The sequence below is a fragment of the Astatotilapia calliptera genome, chromosome 3 (genome assembly GCF_964374335.1).
Source record: "Astatotilapia calliptera chromosome 3, fAstCal68.1, whole genome shotgun sequence".
Taxonomy (NCBI): domain Eukaryota; kingdom Metazoa; phylum Chordata; class Actinopteri; order Cichliformes; family Cichlidae; genus Astatotilapia; species Astatotilapia calliptera.
The window spans coordinates 83,052,798-83,075,113 of record NC_137424.1 but is presented as its reverse complement, the minus strand read 5'-3'; the positions used below and the strand labels follow the sequence as shown (position 1 = coordinate 83,075,113).

Here is a 22,316-nt window from a genome sequence, read left to right as displayed (position 1 = left end):
GACTCCTGCTGTACAGTACAGAATGCGTTTAGCTTGTCGAATTTACATAAATCTTTGATCGCTAGCAGTGTAACTCTGAAGTGCTGTACTGTATGTTTGTAAGTTTTCTCCCAAACAAACACAACAATGCCGACGAAACGTTTTGCACCCTCAAATGCACCTTTAGGTTTCATTCCATAATCCGGACTTATGTTTCTACGAAGGTTTGAACTCTAAGAGTGTTTAAACAAAAGAGAAAAGTGTGAAAATGTTCATGCCTGTCTGAGAAAAGTGTATAAAGCATGTAGTGAGGGGTTTTACAGTCTTAACATCTGTAATAATTGTAAAAAATAAAGTTGGCTACTTCATGGATTTCACCTACTGCGGGTTATTTTTAGAACGTAACACCAGCGATAAACGAGGGACTGCTGTATTATTAATAGTAGAGTCTGGGACATCTAATTGATTAACATCAACATTGATTATTATGGACTATTATTTTTGTTCAAGGAGAGCCAAAAATATAAAACTCTCTCAGCTTGTTTGTTGCCAAAAATGGCCACTTTTTGTGTATGTTCACAAAATGCTGTAAAATGTAGATTTCTTAAAACATTTTTCTACTTTTACCGACGTGACTCTTTAAATTAGTACCAGTCCTTTTCATCAAAATCAAAATTGTATCTAAATTTTTTACTCTTTATAGCCAGTTAGGTTATATATTACCATTAACTTTTCAGATAAAACGGTGATAAAGTCCTAATGTTTTCATGAAACTTCCTTTTTTTTTCCCCATCTGAGCATCGGGGAAAAGGCTGTCTTGCAATTGTTGAGGTCACTAGTGTGTGCCCCATTTCTTCCAGGATCACTCTCTTTATAGGTTTTAGTGGACTCCTAGTACTGCGAAGTGGTTTCATGGTACAAAGGGATTGTATTCCAAGAGCTGGGAGACTGTAGAAATGAGCAGTGATGCCCTTCCTACCATCTTTCCAGAAAAATAAGTGATCTGGAAGCTGTTAGGCTGACTTACAGCAGCAGCACTTTCTACACCTGCATAAACTCCAGGACACATTTACTAACGGTGTTTGTTGCTGTATGTGCAGCTTTGAATTTTTTAATAATATATATTTTGTTAATATTTCGGCTATGGTGTCTTGTTATGAAATGTACAAGAGTAAAAGTGTTTTTAGCAGGTGCTTCAAAGCTAAGTTTGACTGGGAAACTCAAAGCTCAACAGTCTGTATCTTGCAAATACATATTTGTGTGGCAATGTCATGCACAACACACACAACTATTAGATCCTTAAGATCAAACCCGTGTCATTGTTTTGGTCCACTGCAGTGCAGTAGTCAAAAAAAAAGAATAAGTGAAGTGTCCACAGATGGCCAGGATAGAGCCCAGAGTGTTAATGTTTAAAATGTATAAAAATATTATTGATTACAATTCTTTACTATTAATATCAACCATATGCTTTTTATTTTGAAATTACAAGTTTAAAAAAAATGCTGTTACATTTAATGCTGTTACACTGTAATCCTTTATTATAAGTATGGACACAGAATCAAGTGAACAACATTTTGAAATAAGTTTAATTGGAATTTTGTACTACGCAAAAAACAAAAAAAACAACAACAACGACATATTAAACAAACAAACACAGCCAGTGCCTTCATTTGTCCATTACATGTCAAACATAGCACTGACCCTTAGCCCCTGCTCATCAGCACATGCTTTCAAAAAGAGCTCCATGTCCTCTGCAAACTGAAAAACAAAGAGGAACAAGTCCCTTGCTCCAGTGTCTTCTTCCTCTGACATGTCTCTTAAGACCCTCTGCTGGTCCCCTTGATTTAAGGACAGATATTTTGGCATTGTTACGTGTCCACGGAAAAGTGCCTTATTTTGGACAACCCACTGCACAGCAGGACGCAGATCTTCAACAACTGCTGGCTCCTGTGTCAGGCAAACGGGGATGAAAACATAGTTATTTCTCTGTTGCACAACAGTTTTTTAACAGTTATTCAAATGTCACTAACCATGTAATTACTGTTTAAAGTGAATACTGACCTGACTGACTTCCTGGAACTTTTTCAGTCTGACAATGGGCACGTGTTGTCCTTCAAGCACAGCTTTGGCTTCCTCTCTCCAGTGTGCAAATAGCTTTCCAGAGCTTAACAGAAATTGTTGATATTGTTAAGGTGTGTAAACTTTGACACAACATAGAACAGAAGTCAAAATATAAATACCTCCTGAGATCAAAGTTCTCCATCAACAGCAAGCACCACCATTTACGCAAGTAGGGCATGTCTGACTGTAAAATATTAATATGAAACATGTTTAACAACTTTCAAAAGATTCAAGACTCCATTGCTGTGAAAGTAAATAGAATACTTACTACAGTATAGTCAATATGGTGCATCCAGTGCCACGTACAGAGCAGACTATTTGGAAGAAAAAATAAAAATGTCCTTTTTTTAGAAGCTTAAATTAGCTTCTGTATGAATCTCAAGAAGAGAAGAGAAAAATTACCATCAGCATGAAGATCCCACAGTCAACTCCATAGTCTTGGCTTGGAAAACCCTGTATTACATTGAAAATAAAGGCTCGTTAATAAAATCCCTTAAAAGAAGACTAGTGTAATTCATATCATTCACCATACACTTAAACTAGCACATACCTTCAAGTCACAGCTCTTTTTTTCTGACCACTGCCCGGGAATGATCTTCACTGCAAGATACCTTTTTTTTTTTTAAGACAGTTACATTCACAAGTTAACAGATGTCATCATGATGGGTGTGAAATGTTTATTGCTAATAGCACCAACTGTAACTACAGGCCTTAGGAACACGACCTCAACAAAACAGCATAACAAAATGAAAAAGTACAGTCACATGCTCACAGTTGGTCAAAATAAAGCATTTACAGCTTTAAGTTAAGGTTGGCATGTTTTATAAACTCATTTTTAATGGTCTTTTATGTTAAACTAGAACATTTGAAGACCCTATTTATGTCTGAAAGTCATCTAAAGACAGCATCACTGACTTGATCATAATGTGAAGATGAGAAATAGAATAAAATGTTGAAGCATCATGCTGATATATCCATCCATCCATCCATTCGCTTCCGCTTATCCTTTTCAGGGTCGCTGGAGCCTATCCCAGCTGTCATAGGGCGAGAGGCGGGGTACACCCTGGACAGGTCGCCAGTCTGTCGCAGGGCCAACACACAGGGACAGACAACCATTCACACTCACATTCACACCTAGTGACAATTTGGATTATCCAATTAACCTATCCCCACAAGCTGCATGTCTTTGGACGGTGGGAGGAAGCCGGAGTACCCGGAGGGAACCCACGCAAACACGGGGAGAACATGCAAACTCCACACAGAAACTTGCTGATATAGTTTATAAAAAAAGCATGTGAGTGTACTGTATGTGTGAACACTCAAGATCAGCAGAACATGATCTGGGATGCACTTAACCTGGAACACTGAACAGGTTCCTGAAAACTCCGGAACAAACCAAAAATGCTTATAAAGATGTGACCTCAAAAGTGAAACATATTGTTGGCCACCAAATCCTGCCTTGGTGTTTATTGGGTCAAGAAAGAGGATTTCTCTTTTAGGTGGCTTCAGTACCTAAAAGACAGTTAGCCATGACTTCAAACCTGAAAACAATGTCATTGCAAGCGATCACAATCAAAGACTTTTGAAACTGCGTCATAAAAGCTTGAATACATCTCAGACACATAGCAAAATTCTAACAGTTTGTACGTGTCAAAAAACAAGACTTACACACAACTGGAAATGACCAGGTGTCCAGAGAGGGAGAACTATGATGTGCATCCTCTGAGCATCAGTCTGAAACAGAATTGTTTTTTAAGTATCCTGTATATGAACTCTCACCAAAGTTATAAAAAAAAATCATTTGGATTACTTGCTTGTTTCTTTAAAGGACGGTACACTTACAGGAAAGGACTGCAATGGATCACAGCCATAGGGTGCAAGCCAAGTCCGGGTGACATACAGATTTTCTCTGTAAATGCTTATCCCCTAGAATGTAAACAAAAACATTTAAAACAACAACTCTCTAAATTAAAGCTTGACAATCATCATATACAACATACAGTACCTTTGACTGGACAATTTTAGTGATAAGCTCAAAACAGCCATTTCCAATCTGAAACAGAAAAAATCATGAAAGAAATGAATGTACACTTTATTATTTCATATTCATAGAAAAAAAATACTTACAGTCGATTCCATTTGTTTGTTTAAACCCAGTGTCCAAAAGTCTGCCCGCATGAGGCATCCAGAAGACGTTTCAACAATCAGCTCATCTTTGGGTCTGCTGATGTCCAGAACATAGTTGAGCTAAAAAAACAGAGAGGTGTCATAGACTGTGGATGACCAAATCAGATAAGCACTAAAAGTTGCACTTTGCAACATCTGAAAACTTTAACATACAAGCTGTTGTTGGCCAGGGTGCGGTACAAAACACCATGATGAACGGCTGGCCAAAATGTTCTCAGGCTTTGTCAGAGTTCGCACGGTGGTCCACACAGGTCAGGAAAAGTTGCATCTGTTGAGACCTTCTATTGGCTTTCTTGTTGTCAACTCTTTCCTGAGGTCCTATAGGGATTTTAACAGGTTTCAGACAAAACACTACATAGAATGCACATTAAATACATACAAATGCAAGAAAAATAAGCACTATCTATAGAAGGAAATTCATTTGAAACAGCATGTAACAAATTCGTTTATGAGCCATCAACTACAACAAGATAATGAATGCAAGATTATTATTTCACCTATATATGACAATCACTATTCAAAATAAGAAATTTTACCAGTGTCACCAGACATTGAAGGTGCTGGGTTCAACACCGTTTCAGTGATTTCTCTGGGTTTATTGCACACCTGTGGGGCTAGGTACACAAAGAAAAGAATATACTCACAGATAGGAACAAACCTAACATGTAAACAATGGTAGCGTTCTGGTCATGAGACAATGCATGTACTTACCTACGACAGCTTGACCCAGTGCCGACAATGAGATATTGATCTGTGTGTTTCTCTGCCATGGAGCACGATGAAAAAACATTAAAATAAGAAGGAATGTTGTTGTAACGCAAAAAAAGTGGCAACATGATCATTGTACGAAAACTAGACGATTCCTAGAATTATGAAATCACTAACGGCAAATTTATTTAAGAAAGACTCTGTCCCAACCTTTGCGATCAACCTGCAAGACTTCCACGGTATCCATGCGTGTTTACGGCTACTGTGGAGGTCACGTGTTTCCGGTTAGTGTGGAGGTCATGTGTATCCGGTTACTGTGGAGCTCCACAGAGGCTGTCACTACCCGATCCGTACAAAAGGAGCGTTCCTAAAGGAGGGTTATGCAATAATAGACGGTAAAAGGATCGATCTGTGAGATGCACTTGAAGAAGTCACTACAAGTTAACCAAAAAATGTGGGTATGTATGTGTATATATGTTTATATATACATATCTGTTAAAAATACACAAATAAAAAATAGGAGAGGGTCAAAAAGCAAAGTCGTAGTTAAATGTGAGCTATCCAGAGCTAAAATTGCCGCATATATAAAGGGGTAGTACTGTGATAGGGTCGGAGTACTGTTATGATTACATAGGTAGGACACTAGGTTTATTCCTCCTTCAAGCACTTTTTTTTCTTCTAGTAAGTGCCAAGGAAGCCGTTACTGTTCTTGTTTTGTATTTTGTTCTTGCGTTTTTGTTTTTGTTTTTTCTTTATCTTATAGATGGCTGTTCTATTAAGTTCCTTAAATGTTCGAGGCTTAAAAAACAATGTCAAACGTAAGGCCATGTTCTTATTCTGCAAGGAAATTAAGGCAAACATTTTGTTTTTACAAGAAACACATTCTGGTAAGGAAGAGGAAACATTTTGGAAACATCAATGGGGAGATAGTATTCTTTATTCACATGGTACTACTCACTCAGCAGGAGTTATGATCTTATTCAACAAATTTGCAGGGAGAGTTATTGATCATAAAAGCGACGGAATGGGGCATTGGATCATGGTGTTGGTAGAAGTCTGTGAACAGAAAATTATTCTTATTAACGTGTATGGATACAATAACAGGTCGCTAAATAGAAATATGATGTCTAACTTAAGTAAATTAATTGCAAAGTGGAGTACTACATATGGTTCTACCCAGGTGATAACTGGAGGCGATTTTAACCTGGCTCCTAACTCATGGCTTGACAGACAACCACAAAGAGGAAATCAACCAGAACACGATAGCATTATTTGTGACTTTTGTACGACAACCAGTATGATCGATTATTGGAGGATGACAAACCCAAATACGAAGAAATATACTTGGTTTAGTCCATCAAATAAAAACGTATGTTCAAGATTAGATTATTGGCTTGTCTCCCAAACAGTATCATCATATGTTACGAAATGTGAGACCCAGTCAACCCCACTTACTGATCATTGTCTGACAAGTCTCTTATTATCTCTACGTAAACAACAAAGATCTGACAACATATGGAAATTTAACAATAGTTTATTACAAAACGAAGACTTCTGTAAACAAGTTAAAGAACTTAAATCAGAAATTAACAATATGAGCATGACTAATGTCAGTAAATGGGAATGGTTTAAATATAGTGTGAAACAATTAGCTATAGAAACGGGAAAGAAAGTGTCTGCCCTACGCGTACGTGAACAGAAAAATCTAATTGAACAAATTCATTTATTATGTGGTAAACCCTGTATGACTGCGGAAGAGTCAGAACGCTTACAATCTTTACAAAATAAGCTAGATGAGGTGTACTTGATTAAAGCTAAAGGAGCATATGTAAGGTCTAGAGCCAAGTGGATTGAACATGGAGAAAAAAATTCATCTTATTTCTATAGTCTAGAGAAGCGTAGACAAACAAAGAAAAAAATAACTAAATTGAGTAAGGATGGTACTATAATTGAGGAACCAAACAAAATAAGTGAGGAAATTAACATGTTCTATAGTAATCTGTATAAATCAAGAACTGAAAAAGAAAATGCAGATATGTTTTTGATATGATTAAAGATCAGGTTAAAAAATTGGAAGAGGATGATAAAACATGGTTAGAAGAAGATTTGAAAATATCCGAATTAGATACAGCTCTAAAACAAATGAAAGATGGAAAATCGCCTGGAATTGATGGTCTAACGATTGAATTTTATAAAACCTTTTGGCAAGACATTAAAGATTTGTTATTTAATGGCTTTTTGGATTGTTTAAAAAATGAAGAACTATCCCCAACAATGAAAACAGGATTAATAACCTTATTACCCAAACCAAACAAAGATTTACAAATGCTAGACAATTGGAGACCCATAACACTTTTATGTAACGACTACAAATTATTAGCCTTAGTATATGCAAATAGGCTTAAAAGCGTCTTAACCAAATTGATTGATGAGTGCCAATCAGCGTTTATTAAAGGAAGGCAGATTCATAATAACATAAGATTAATATTAGATATGATTGACTACCGATCCTTTATTAATTCAGAAAGTTTAATACTATTTATTGACTTTTTTAAAGCATTTGATTCAATAGACCATAATTTTTTATTTAGATCTTTAGAACTTTTTGGATTTGGAAACAAATTTTGCAAAGTGATCAAACTGTTCTACAAACAAATTTATAGTTATGTTTCGCTCAATCCAGGCATAACATCTAGGATAGACATATTCTGTGGAATTCGACAGGGTTGCCCAATTTCTCCAAAATTATTTATTCTTTGCACTCAATTAATGGCTTACCTCATTGTGAACCATTCAGACATCGAAGGAATAAACATTTTTGATATTGAACTGAAAATAAGTCAGTTTGCAGATGACACAGTAATATTTTTAAAGGATAAATCAATACTCGAGAAAGCATTGAATGTCATTTCAATTTTTTCTAAAGCTTCAGGCTTGTGTCTGAACCTGAAGAAGTGTGAACTTTTGCCACTTTATGATTGTTTGGAAAATAGCATGAGGACGATTCCAGTGAAAAATGAAGTTAAGTATCTAGGCATCTATTTAGACAAAGACATCAACACTAGAGAATCAAAAAACCTAAAAGACAAAATTGATGGCATGTCCAAAACACTAAATCATTGGTTGACGAGAGATATTACAATTTTTGGACGCAATCTATTATCCAAATCAGAGGGCGTCTCAAAGATGGTTTATCCAGCATACTCACTATACATTACCCCGAAAAGCATTAAAAAGATTAACTCTATAATCTATCAATTCATTTGGCGCAATAAAACACATTACATTAAAAAATCACAACTTGTCAAAGATTACGCTAAAGGTGGTATAAAGTCAATTGATTTTCAATCAATGGTTGGAGTATTTAAAATAAACTGGATAAAAGCCTTCCTCTTGAAACCTGACTCCATATGGTTCCATATCCCAAAAAATATTTTCAAAAAGGTGGGAGGGTTGGATTTTCTCCTGAAATGTGGTTTTGATATATTGAAGTTGCCTGTGAAACTGTCAGAATATCATAAGCAGGTCTTGTCTTATTGGAAGATGGTGTTTGCCCATAACTTTTCACCACATTGCTCCACCTTGTGGAATAACAGGACAATTACAATTAATAAGAAGTCGTTGTTTATTAAAGAGTGGTTTGAAAAAAACATAATCTTTATAACAGACTTACTTGATGAAAGGGGTCAGTTTCTCTCAGTGGGTGTTTTTAATGCTAAGTTTAACATTCAGTGTTCCCTTAGAGAATATGACAAGGTTTGTAAGGCAATCCCCTTACCTCTGTTGAGTTTGATTCAAGGTTATTTGTATTACTCTAAGGCACAAATTAGTCTACCTTCTTTACATCTAAACCAGATTCCTTTGACGGATAAAAACTGTAATAATAAAACCATGAACAAGATATTTAAAAACAAATTATTTCACGACTTTAACAGTAACACAAAACTAAAAGGGAGTAATATTAAAATAATGAACAAATATACGCACTTTTTAAAATGGCCTATCCCCCCCAAAGTCAAAGAAATGCAATTTAAAATAATTAATGGATATTACCCAGCAGCTGAAATGCTTAAAAAAAGGTTTGGGTTTGAGGTAGAGCCATGTGGATTTTGTTCACAAAATGCGGAAAGTATTGATCATTTGTTTTTTTCCTGCTCAGTAACAACTGACTTTTGGCAAGATCTAGTAGACTGGTTGAGTATAAGAATAGATGGGATGACCCCACTGACTCTAACACAAGTTTTATATAATAATGGTGATCCATCTAAGGAACTGTCCATGCTACACAAGGTGGTGATAATTATGGGCAAATACCACATACACAAATGTAAATGGCAAAGTAAAAGACCTTCCCTAACTGTATTGAAAATTGAATTAAAATCCTTTTTGTCATCTTTAGAATTACTGAGGGATTCATGTAAAGAGGCTGCTTTGATATGCGACAATGGGACTCAATCTCTATCCTTTTAATGATTGTGTTTTTGGTGTACTAAGTAAGCCACATGTATGTTAAAGTGTTCACAGAAAGGAAACTGTTATATGTCATAAGAATGGCCTTCATATATATATTTATGTATATGTATATGTGGTTTTTTTTTTTTGTTTGTTTGTTTGTTTGTTTTTTCTGTTCTTGCTTTTAGTTTTCTCCTATTTCGTTTGGTTTCTTATTCAACCTTTTCAAGATGTTGTTGCACTAATGTTGTCTCCCAACGAGAGATTGTAATATGTGCATACATTTAATTAAAGTATGAAAAAATAAATAAATCTGTTGTCTTCCGGTATTTTCTCCGTAAGCGACCTTTCCTCGACCAATGAGATGAGCGGTAATCTGAATTGTCATACTCGAATTGTCATAAGTGTGCTGTCAGCTCATTGGTCACAAAGCAGGAGAGGGGCTGGGAATTATGTTTTCCAACAAAGCGTTAATTCCATAAACATTTATAGACTACTTTTGATTCTCACTGTATTACGGGACAAAGTGCGTCCCTTATTAGCTCAATACGGGACGATTACGTTTTTTAAGGGACGGTTGGCAACCCTAGCCGGAATTTTATATTCATGCTAGCGTTCACGGTGTTAACTACACATTTAAAGCGTCTAACAAAAACAGGCACAATGATGACAATAACTGAACTAAAATCACAATCAGAAACATCAGGTTGGCTAAATATACATTATATGTGTGTTTTACAGTGTTAGAAAGAAATGACACCCACCTCTCCCACAGGGGAATTGTAGAAAAGGGGCAAGGCCAAGGGGTACACTGTATTTATAGGGTTACACCAAGGAAGAAGAAGAACAATGAGGAGGGGCTCAGATAAGGAATATAACTACAGGCTTGGAGGTCCTAACAGTCAGGTATGAAGAACACATTTTGTGTAATTATAACAATGTGTAATTTATGACACAGCAATCTGTCTCTAATATTTAATGAAATGTGCTGAAGATGCTAATAATTAGTCAATTTTGTGTTAAACTAGTCTTTAATATGTTGTAAAAACTTTGAATCTCATGAAGATTTTCACATCAGTGTGCTTTATAATGTGCTAATAATGAAAATGAGGCAGGGCCCTGAACACATCATGTGTTAACGCCTTCACTCAGAGCCTGCAGTGACCACAGAAAGTGTGCAGCTGATAAATGAGGGTCCACGTCCTCATGCAGACTGACAACAAGAACAGGGTTCATGAAGATAACAGAGGCAGCTTCAACAACGTCACATGTCATACAGCATCTGTAATCACAGCCTCAGAGGCCACAAAGCGAAGCAGACAGGTGCATCCAGGTGTAACCACCGCTAAAGTTCACATTTATCAGTGTTTACCTTTGTGTTTGTTCATGATTAGTGCAGCCGCCCTGTTAACTGAGCGTGCTCTCATCATTTTAATGCTGTGGTGCTTCAGTACAGACCAGTCATATAACACAGTGGTACAGGGAGACTCCTCTGTGTTTGTCTGACAGAAGAACATCCGCTTCATCCATCACAGACTCGAGGCTGGACCGCCTGACTTTAACAGGAATCTGTAGCCTCAGTGCTCCACACCAGCAGGTGGCGCCAACGCGCCGGGATCACGCCCTTTCACCTCCGACAGCGAAGAAGAAGTGGTGGAGTAAAAGAAGAAGAAGGGAGCGCAGAGCTGGAGTTAGCAGGTGAGGAGTGTCCCGGTTCTGTACTCTCACTTGACGGTTCTGGTCGTGTTTGCGGTTTGGTCCGGTTCCCAGCAGCGCTCGGTTCCGGTTCTGGTTAGCTGCAGCTAGCTGCTCGTTAGCTCTCCGTGCTAACAGCTGCGTTAGCCTGTGTGCTGCTAGCTGTTAGCACCAGGCTGTCGTAAATAAGCTTCCATTATCGGACAGAGACGCCTGTCAGTCACACCTGAGCGTGGCGTGACTGCAGCCCGGTCACTGCACAGGTGAGAGCACCTGATAGGCTGATGACGACTGGCAGGGTCAGTGTGAGAGGCTCTGTTTGTTCTGGTCCAGATCAGGAGTTGGTTCCTCAAGATGCTTCTGATGTTGGGGTAGATCAGTGTGTCAGCCTCTATAATCCAGATGTTTGTCACATGTGGAGTCCAGCTGTAGAAGTGTGTGTGTCAGCGGGGAGCTGGTTCTGATTGGTCCAGGTGTTCTCCTCACAGTCACGTTAAGTGTGGAGGAGGCCTCGTGTTCATGTTGACTCCACCACAGCCTGAGGGCCCTGCAGGAGCCTCTGATGCAGACACGTGTGCACCTTTAACCCTGCGATGGTTCCTCGGAGGATCACGCTCAGTGGCTCAGGTGAAGGATCCACAACACCTGCTGCTCCTCCTCCATGTTTAGAGTAGGAAGCTGAATACAGATGTTTCCACACTGTGGAGCATCTGAAGTGCAGATGTTTGAAACACGCTTTCTTGTACTTTAGACAGAAAATGTCGAGCATCGATGTCGTCCTCACTAGAACCTGTGACTCACACACTGCCCCGCCATAAAGGAAATGCCTATACTGATGTGGTGTGCAGGTGTGGCTGCCTCCATTATGAAGACGAGAGTCCTCAAAAACACAGAGTTACAAAGAGTCCCTGAACTACGTGTTCCTGCTGAGGGACTGCAGGTGGAGCTCACAGCTAAAGCTGCTTCTTTGTTTTATCATCAGGGTGTCATCGAGGTCTGTTGCCATGGAGGACCATGCTGACGTTGCCATGGAGAACAAGACAGAGGTCCCAGCCTCCGACGCCCCGTCCTCTCCTGACAAAGAGCCGGCAAAGCCCGCTGCGCGTCAGCCACACCGCCGCACCTTAGGGAGGAGGGGCCAGAGAGCAAAAAGGCGGGGTCATATAGAGAAAAAGCGGGGTCAGAAATCGAAGAGGCGGGGCCAGGAGGACAAGAAGGAGGGCGTGACGGTGAAGAGGACGTGGAGCGGCGGGAAGCGCCGTTGGGACAAGAAGCATTACTGCGTGTTCTGCCGACGGCCACAGGTGAAGATCGCACGCCACCTGCTGAGGAAGCATGCCGACGAACAGGAAGTACTGGCTGCCAGCACCCTGCCGACAGGCTCCAAAGAACGCCACCTGCTGCTGGAGCACCTGCGCTGCCGAGGCAACTATCTACACAACATCGAGGTCAGTTTGTGTGTTTTACCGGTGTGTCAGCTACCGGTCAGTTTACCTGTTTCTTTCAGGTGCCTTTAGTTGTTACCTGTGCAACTAAATTAATGTACATTTGTCATGGCCATGGACTCCTGCCGTATCGAGGAGGAGAGATTCCAGAGTCTACGATGTCAGTTAATTAGGAACTGCCTTTTTCAGCTAAGAAATATCTCCAAACTGCAAACATTGTTTTCTAAATGTGAGTTAGACATGATTCTTCATGCTTCTATGTCTTCTCTCTTAGATCACTGTGAGTCTTTGTCTTTGAGCAAAAACAATCGTGACCGTCTCCAGCCAAGACACGTAAAAGAGCATTACGTTAGGGGTTCACATCAATTCTAGCTTGAATAACACGATATCGATTCATTAAAATCCTGAATCGATTTTGGCTGAAACACATATTTGATCTGTTCTGACGGATCAGAACCAGTGAGATGTCGGCTTTCTCACGAACACGCCATCAGGTGAGAAAGCCGACAGCCCACTGATTGTGAGGCGCTGACGGGTGCGCGCTTTGTGTTTACGTCTTTTTTTGTGTTCGATTCTCAAGATGCAGTTTAAGTCAACTTTGGTTGGAGAGACAAAACCATCAAGAAAAGAAGATCCAAACTATGCTTCACATAAACATCGTCATGAATTCCCTCTTTGGGGACTTTGGCTGTTTTGCTGCCACCACGATAAAATCCCACTTCATGCACAGCTCTCTCTCTGTGTTGAAGAACAGTTTCCCATCTAAAAATCAGTTTTCTGCTTTATTCACTTGCTTATTACGCACAAGACTCATTTCTGCTGTTCAATACTGAAGAAATGTAAACTTCTTAAAATGCCAAAACCCCTGGCTGTGTCTGTAATCGTCTGTAACTTTGCTCTGCTGCACGTCAGCAGCATCAGGTAATGTTCACATGTTGATTCGTGACTTTCTTTCATTTTTGATCTACTGCAGAATATTTTTAACTGCTATAAAATCTCAGGCCAGAAAGTCACCTTCATGTTCTTCTGTTTTATCCTCAGGTTCTTTGACACAAAGACATCTGCTGTGATAAAGTCTCACATATATTTTATAGATATAAAAATGGTTATGTACTGATAAACAATCAGAATTATAATTTTTCTGACTGTCTGAGGCAAAAAATCAAATCGTGGATCGAATCGAATCAGGACCTTGTGAATCAGAATCAAATTGATTCTAGAAATCAGTGATGACACCCAGCCCTACAGTACACCAGTGTCACACTCATTACACTGGCTACATCTTAGAATTCATTTTAAAACCTGCCCTTTACAGCTCTGAATCATGTCCTGTCCATATTACTGATCTTTTAGAGCCTCACACTCCCTCGCGCAGCCTCAACCTGTTGGTATGTTTAAACCTGAGGGGACAGATCTGAGCGGCGTCCCCCAGGTTGTGCAGTTCTCTGGATTGCCTGGATTGTATTTATTCTTTTAAACATCATCTTAAGACTAATTTGTTTAGACTAGCTGAGTATTTGATTGTGCTGTTTTATGTTTATCTGTTTTATATTATTCTGAAGCACTATGTGGTTTTTGTCCTGTGAAGAGTGCTATAAATCAATGAAGTAAGTAAACCAGGTGGTGGACAGCAGAGGGGGAGGGGCCCATCAGGCTGAAGGATCAGGGTTTGTTAGTCCGTGGTACCTCAGAGGCAGCCAACAGGTAGAGGCCAAATGAGACGTGGCTCAGGCTGAAGGTAAACCTCAGGGGTGGGAGCAGTTTGGAGAGGTTTGGACAAAGCGTGATTCAGGAGGAGAAAGCAGTGCTCCACCTGCACTGTGTGTAGTTTAGGTGGAGTGCTGCTGATCAGCTGAGGACAAAATCAGACAGTGGAAGGAAACTGTAACAGTATTTCATTCAGCATGAATAACTGTCTGACTGCATCATTTTCTCATCAGAGAAATGTAAAGTGTACTCAAAGTGTAAAAGCAACATTTCTGCGCCTCTGCTTCCTTACACCGCTGCATATTTGTTTCAGTCTGAGACACTCACTGCAGTCGTGACAAGGACCAAATCCACCTGAAAAGTAAAAGGATTTGGCCCTGTTCACAATGTCAGAGTTTTAAGGCTCAATCAATAGATTTCGAGACTGTTCACGTTGCTCTTTTTTAAAATTATTATTATTTTGCTAGCTATCAAACTCACAGGATAAATGATTGAAATGCACTGAGTGTAATGCAATAAAGCAACACTACTACAGCAGCAGTAATGTGAGTTACCTCCCTCAAGTGGAAGCTTTAAACGTTACAGCCCGATACAGGGGCGGATCTACAGGGGCGGATCTACAGGGGCGGATCTGCAGGGGCGGATCTACAGGGGCGGATCTGCAGGGGTGGCGGCAGCGAGCGAGAGACAGGTTTTGAGATGTGGAAGATTTGTGATGCTTAGTGTGGAGTGTATAGTTAGCGTGTTGTGCAGTTGTTGTTGTGTGTCAGTGAGGGCACTAATGAATGTCACAAAGGCAGATTGCAGTGTAAAGACTGTCTCCACTGTCCACCTGCTGTGGTCGGGCCTGCAGGTTTTTCCCTGTGGTGGCTCCTCTGTCTGCTGGTGGACAGACACATTTTCTTTACTGACACAAATAATTATTGGGGCATCTTATTGTTAACTGGTTTTAGTTATAGTATTTTTCAGTAGTATTTTTAAGTGATTGTACAAAAAACAGCCTGCCAGATGCAGTGGGTGCATTTTTAGATAAATAGTTGTATATAACTTTGTTTAAAATATAAGTTTTCAAAATGTGCAAGTTGTATTTGCAAGTTATGAAAATAATTTTATGGTTTTTACAGTTAAAAAGAAACTGCTACTAGGATTTTATGTTTTTGTGTGATTTCAGGTCAGTTGTGTTACTACAGTTTGTCAGTGAACACATATCTGTAAATTCAGACACGTGAGACTGAGCTGAAGAGAATGATACCAAACAAGGCAAAAAACATTTGAAGGTGAAACACAAGCTTTCTCTGAAAGGTGCCTCTCCTCTCCCTTGGAGATGGGGCCTCCTGGTGAGGTGTTCTGGGCATGTCCCATCAGAAGACCCAGGACACAGTGGGGAGATTATGGGTGGGAATGTCTTGGTGGTTCCCAGGGCCAACTGGAGGAAGTAGCCAGGGAGAGGGAGGTCTGGGCTTGCCCCCAAGACTCGGCCCCAGATAAGCAGAACAAAATGAATCAATGGATGTATTTATAGCAGGAAGTCACATAAACAGTTGCCTCAAGCTTTATAGTTTAACTTAAAGATGCTACAATAACACCTGTGTTTACCTGTCTGTTACCGGTGAGGTTTTCTGTTCCTTACAGGTACATTTACTCCGCCTCCCTGTGTGTCCTCAGGTGATCCGGCAGGGCACTGGTGAGATTGTGCCATGGCGTCAGCCCTCTGAGGATGTGGATGCGAGGAACTACCTGCCGTGCCCATTGTGTCTTGGATTTTTCCTTCGTGCTGACCTGTGGAAGCATCAGGTGTCGTGTCGCAAGAAGCTCGCCATCAACCCGTCCAAAGCCGAGGCGAACGCTGACCCCGCCAACGACGCCACCTCTGGTTCCACAAGTAAGTTGCCCTGTGATGTCACCAGAGAGGACATACCTGAGGATTCCCTTGGTGAGACTGCAGAGATCGGGACCAAACAGCTTATGACCTCTGACCCAAGTGTCGATCAGAACACGACCTCTGACCCCGCTGTGAACCGAGCCAGGAAACGGACCAGAGTGCAGGCAGCAGCGTCGCGGCTCCTGCCGATCTCCAGTGGAGCGTCTGAGAGCTGCAGTGAAATCCTGCATCGCATGAACCAAGATAATGTGTCTTACGAGGTCAGCTCACCTGTCTGTCTGTGCACCTAACACTATCTGCACTCTCTGACCTTTCTCTGTGGTAACTGGCTCCTCTCTGCCTCCAGGTGAAGTCTGATTGGCTGATCTGTAAGTATGGCAACAAGCTGATGGGGAACCAGGATAGTGGTCAGAGGAGGTACGACTACGTAAGCCAGAAGCTCCGGGAACTTGGCAGGTTGCTCCTGGCCGCTAAATCCCTTGACTCCGGCGTCCAGAGCCTGCAGGACCTGCTGGCCCCAGGTCGCCTCAGCCTGGCGCTGTCCGCGGCCAGGAAGGCAGCGGGAAACAGGTGGAGCCGCCCTCCACTGGCGGTGAAAACAACACTAAAGACAGTCTGTGAGATTGCTATTGGAGACAGCCTGCAGGACGGAGACTGGGAGGCTGCCGCCAAGACCACCGACTTCTACCACATGCTGGGCCGGGAGTGGGACAACCTGGGCCTGCAGAACCCAGATCCAGGTGAGACCACAGTCCAGCCCCTCCTGCTTAGTTTAGCATCTTCAGTAACGTCCAGTAATGTTTGGGTTAGGAAGAACCAGGATGTGACTGTAGTTTTGGATTTTCAGCTAGAGAAGTTTGGATCCCAAAGTTTGTGTTACTGACCCAGTTTTTCTCCTTTTCCAGCTGCTACAGATGGAGGAACTAAACCAAAGAAACGACCTGTCCAGATAAGACTGGACAACGACCTCAGACAAGAAGGTGAGTCCACACCTCGCCGCAGGTTTGGATCAGTTCCCGAACTTCTAACTTTATAGAACCAGTTGTTGGAGCTGTTTACCTATCTGTGCCCACCTTTGTTCACAGTTCTGTCAAAGAGCTCTAACAAACCAGTGACCTCTGCGATTCCACCTGAAGCCAGAATGCAAACATCTGTCTCAGGTGAGTCCACCTGGATTCATGTTACTACTTTGACTTTAGCAGATTAGTCTCATCGTGCTCCAATTCTGTTGGTTTTTCAGTCCCTGTGGCTCCCAGGAAGGTCCGACGGCGGCCGTGGTCCTCTGCAGAGAAGGAGGCCATCTGGAGGCAATTAGGGGTCCATGTTCTGGTCCAGTCCGTACCAGGTAAGGAGGTCTGTCAGCGCTGTCTGGATTTAGAACCAGTCCTCAGGGGGCGGCACTGGAAGGACATCAAGAACCAGGTTCACAACCAAATCCAGAGCCAAAAGAAGCAGCAGTTCCACGCTCAGATGGAACTCGAGAAGAACCAGGATCACCAAGACCAGCTCCAGAACCAGAAAAAGCCAGAGCAGCAGCAGTACCAGCCTCCAGTCGATGAACAGGGAAAAGACCACCGTCTGAACCAGAAGAAACCACCATACCAGTCCCAGATGGACCAACATGATCCGGATATTTCTCGGAATCAGAAGAGATCACAATACCACATCAGCATACACCACCAGGCCCAGGATAGCATCCAGAACCAGAAGAAACAACAGGAGCACGCCCAGCTGGATCACCAGGACTATCTACACAACCACAAGAAGCAGCTGTGTACCCCTAGAGTGGACCACCAGGACCACAGCCAGGTCCATAAGAAGCAGCTGTATCAGATGGACCAGCAGGCCCAGCCCCTGCAGACCCTGGACCAGGAAACGTCTCTTCTAACCATCACAACCTACAGACCTGATGGGTCAAATCGAGCTCCTGGACATTTGCTGCTTGAGCGGGAGCACAACATTACAACCTACCCAGTTCTGCACAGACCACCGGGACCTCACATGGACCAGCTGCTGCCCAGAATAGACTGGGCCGAGGATGCTCCAGCCCCGAACTATCCTATCAGCAGGCCACTGGGCAGGACCCTGCTACAGGATGTGCCCCCAGGAGGACCACCCTCTGACCCACAGTCGGGACATGTACACTTCTGACCAGTCCAGGTCTAGAGGACTTAATGATAGGTTGGCCCTTCTCAAAGGGTGCATATCAGATTTGGTAGTAAAAAGACCTGCTTTTATGATAACACATGTAAACCTTTCTTAGAAGGTCCTTGGATTTCCTGTGTGAAATTAGTATTTGCCTCCTACAGGACTATATACCCTATACTATATACCCCCCCTCCCCCGTATGTTCTGGCAATTCCAATGGGTCTGGTTCTGATATGTCAGTCTGGTCAGGAGATGAACCTGGATCCTGGTTGAGGTGCTGTTAGATAGGTGAAACAGTTCAGCTGTGATGTACCGGAGTTATACCGACTACGTGCCAGTGCCTGATCTTATTATAAAAGGCGGGTACCAAAAACCAAAACCAGCACCTTAGTGGTCCAGTGTTGGCCTTTGATGTTACCTGTTCTGGGAGGAGCTCCTGCTGAAAGATCACAGATGGTAGCGTCAGTCGTCAGATACTGTCTTCCATAATCAGAATTTGCCCCAAATGTATCTTCATAGGAAGATTCATATGAAGCAGCCCACAGCTCTACGTCTTAAACCTGTAGAACGGTGGGCTGGTTCTCTGAAGACGCTGAGGCAGAACCAGCTCTGTGTGAAAGAGCAAATGAAGGGATCAAGGCCCTTTGCCCTCATTTAACCATAAAGGTGTTTAAAGTTCTCTGTATGTTTAGTGTATGGTTCTCCTCACACTCCTCTGTGTGATGAGCACTGGGGCACAACCCCTGACAGAGAGGCCAAACAGGTGGTTCTAAACGGTTCCTGCAGGTCCCTGGGAGTCCTGGTCTGTGGTGGTCCTGTGATGGTACCACTGCATCCTAAAAATAGCAAGTTGTCATGTCACAGGCTTATTCCAGAAAGGATGACATTCATTTTGACCTCAGTATTCTACACACAGTACTGAAGAAGCTTCTCGGATGAGAGGTGAAACGTCTTCAAGTAACTTAAAGAAGTCCAGACGCTTTTCTTTGCAAGCTCCTTAGACTACACACAGTACTCCAAATCAAAATTCTTAAATGTTTATTAAAACATTTAAGAGAAAAATATAACACATGCACAGGTATTCTCAGCCTTTGTTAAAATATGTTGTTCAAGCACTTTTTGTCCGCAGTTACAGAAGATCAGTGTTGGGCAGGGTTTTAATAGTTTTGCACGCACACATCAATGAAAACTAAACACACTTTTGCTATAAAGTCAGTTAATTTTAGTTTTGTGAACACTCATTACAGTTGTAGTTATTTTCCTTTTTATTTTTATTTCCGCTAACGAAAATGTTTTTTCACTTCTAGTTTTCGTTAACGATAATGACCTTGGTGTTGGGAAGGTTACTTTTAAAACGTATTCCATTACAGATTACAGATTACATGCCCCAAAATGTATTTTGTAACATATTCCATTACGTAGCTCAATGAGAGTAACGTATTCTGAATACTTTGGATTACTTAATATATTATCATGCTTTTTACAACTATGTGAATGTACTATTGCTGTGTGATTTATTACTATTACTGAAGATCCACGGCTATTTACAGATGAGAAGTAAAAAAGAGCCGCTAGGTGCTAAAAAATAAAGCTTAGACTCAGACGTTAGAACAGGCTTCTCCCCGCAGCACGCCGTGTAATAAATACTCACAAAGAAAACGGCAGTCGTTACAACTTATGTCTAAAAATGCATCATTTCACGCATCGTTAAAACACTCGACTCCGGGTAAAGGACGCGCAGCTGGAAACACTTCACGCAAGTCGAGCTGCCCGAGATTCACAGAATTTACAGAAAATGTTACATTTTTGTGATTTATATCCTTATCGGACGATAGAATTCTTATATCGGGATATGAGATTTTGGTCATATCACACATATCTGACTAATGCGTGTTCCGTGTCGGCTCGTAGCCAAAAAAATAGCTTTACTTTGTTGTGTGGGTCAACTTTTCTTGCGAGAGACAGAGAGAGGCGTTGAAAGGCTCCAACGGAACTTATTGTTTTCGGAGGAAAACACGAACACGGTGTACAGTCGAGTCTTAATAGCTTACTTACAACTGGGCTCGTCAGGCTCTCTTCTTGGCTGCAGTGGTTATTATTATATTTACATGCTTCCAGCTCCCGTTTCTGCTCGACGACAACTCGTACCTTTCCACTCCCCTTTTTCTCCCTCCTCGCGCTCACAGACCCATAACGTGTATGGCAGTCCATTCTCCCTGCAGCACGGACTACACTGCCCATGATGCTACATTCTTTAGAGCTATGCTTGTAGCATTCTGCCTGTTAGCTTAGCACAACAACAACAAAAAGGCGCTCTCTCACCCAGGAAACACACAGTCGCAGAGAGAGAGAGAGAGCGTCGCCCTGTAACCATGGCAACCGTAACGCCTGGAACAACAGAACGTAGCTGTCAAACAAAACCAAACAGTCCTGACCCGTGACAATATGAAACAGGAAAGTACCGCAGTGTAATCCATTTATTTCAACAAAGTAACTGTATTCTGAATACCACCTTTTTAAACGGTAACTGTAACGGAATACAGTTACTCATATTTTGTATTTTAAATACGTAACGGCGGTACATGTATGCCGTTACTCCCCAACACTGCAGAAGATGAACCTTCTCCCAAGCTCGATGTCCAGCACACTTTTGGACCAGGTTATGTCTCATTCGTCTTTTCCTTCAGAGAGTCCTTCACAGGCCTTTGGGCAAACTCCAGGCGGGCTGTCGTAGCTGGTTTCCTTTAGCACCCTCTATTACACACTCTATTACATTTGAGTTTCACCTCAATATGTGTGGGGTTGTCATGGGAACACAACCAACATCCCATGTGTCTATGTGCCACAAACACAATGGATGACATTGAGGCGATGGTATACCCGCTGCTTGGTCTGTGGGTGTTTGTCAGACTCGAGCACCATGATGTCAGTTTGTAGGTAACCCTTGTTGCCGAGTTTCAGAAATGCCAGGTTTCATCTAACTCGTGATTCATCTAATGACACCGCTGGCTGGCCAATCGGGGGCTTTTGATGTCACATTTTTAGACTGACTCTGCTCGGTTGGAAAGCCAGGCCAGCATTTGCTAAAAAAGTACCTGGTACCAGGTACTACTACCTGATGGAAAGCCCTAGAAACTAGGTTGAGCTCAGCCGCATAGGTACTAGATGAGAGGCGCAGAAGATTGCCCAGATTGCAGACATTACTGACAGACGATCAGTGTGCACAGCTAAACAAACATGAGTGTCGGGGCTGTGAGTACTTGTGTCCATCTTATACTTTAACATGGACAGTCAGCTGACTGTGCAGAGGTGAAAATGAATGTCATGGAATAAAGCTGTAACGTGACAACACGAGGAACACTGAATGCTTCCAGGATGATGTGCAGAGATCATCTATGATGTTTCTGTGTCTCCTGCTCGTCTCCCTTTAATCTGTCTTCATCCACCCCTCAGTGTTCCTGCTGTCCTCTCAACGTCTTGATGTCCCTGCAGCTCCACTTTATCACCACTAGATGGCAGACTTCTCCCTGTTTTTGGTCCCTGTTAGAGGATAAGAACATGTTCCAGTCCAGACTGCAAGCTGCTGCTTTTTCCTCCACATGTCGCATTTCTGATGTCCTGTAGAGTCGCTGATCCACAGGTGATCGATCCACAGCTGTGTCCTGCAGGAGGAGCACCAGCTCAGACACTGGATGGCAGCAGGAGGCTCTGTGTGTGTTTAATGTGTAATAAAAGTGTCTGTAACTGTCCTGTGATGGAGCCCTGTCACGCTCGGTCCTTTTATTTCATTATATCTGTTTCAATAAACGCGTCCCCGCTCTGTGACGGTTCAGACTCGTGTTCTTCAGGAGCTGTAACTGTTAAGAGTTAAAGGTCCCACCTGCACAGGTTAGGATGGCGTGCGGAGCAGATGGAGACACAGAGGCTTTTATTTATGCACAGGAAACAGAGTTGTGTTATTCATTATGATGAGGATGATGATGGTGTGGCAT

At 41.9% G+C, this 22,316-nt stretch overlaps 1 protein-coding gene and 1 long non-coding RNA gene across 3 annotated transcripts; one reads left to right on the top strand and one right to left on the bottom strand.

Annotated features, from left to right (window-relative positions):
• Positions 1 to 1,422: 1,422 nt before the first annotated feature.
• LOC113018322 (uncharacterized) lies at positions 1,423 to 7,597 on the bottom strand. 2 transcript variants are annotated; one of them, XR_013906779.1, is made up of 15 exons: positions 5,954 to 7,597; positions 5,206 to 5,362; positions 4,999 to 5,050; positions 4,824 to 4,901; positions 4,441 to 4,605; positions 4,228 to 4,347; positions 4,106 to 4,153; positions 3,943 to 4,026; positions 3,769 to 3,834; positions 2,651 to 2,711; positions 2,503 to 2,553; positions 2,369 to 2,414; positions 2,220 to 2,284; positions 2,041 to 2,143; positions 1,423 to 1,926 (listed from the first exon to the last, which is right to left on the bottom strand). It is a non-coding gene; the product is annotated as an uncharacterized LOC113018322 (long non-coding RNA). The 2 variants fall into 2 exon arrangements; XR_013906778.1 differs by having other exon boundaries at positions 4,999 to 5,362.
• Positions 7,598 to 11,017: 3,420 nt separating this feature from the next.
• Positions 11,018 to 22,144, top strand: LOC113018411 (uncharacterized). Its single transcript, XM_080299552.1, has 8 exons — positions 11,018 to 11,145; positions 12,125 to 12,590; positions 15,960 to 16,436; positions 16,523 to 16,916; positions 17,082 to 17,156; positions 17,262 to 17,336; positions 17,417 to 17,521; positions 21,778 to 22,144. Exons 2-8 carry the CDS (start codon positions 12,147 to 12,149, stop codon positions 21,834 to 21,836), a joined length of 1,629 nt encoding a protein of 542 aa, XP_080155678.1. The 5' UTR covers positions 11,018 to 11,145; positions 12,125 to 12,146; the 3' UTR covers positions 21,837 to 22,144.
• Positions 22,145 to 22,316: the final 172 nt, after the last annotated feature.

Coding starts and splice junctions, on each gene's coding strand:
- LOC113018411 (XM_080299552.1), top strand. CDS start 12,147: ATGGAGGACCATGCTGACGTTGCCATGGAGAACAAGACAGAGGTCCCA. Junction 12,591..15,959: donor ACTATCTACACAACATCGAG/GTCAGTTTGTGT, acceptor GTGTGTCCTCAG/GTGATCCGGCAGGGCACTGG. Junction 16,437..16,522: donor AAGATAATGTGTCTTACGAG/GTCAGCTCACCT, acceptor CTCTGCCTCCAG/GTGAAGTCTGATTGGCTGAT.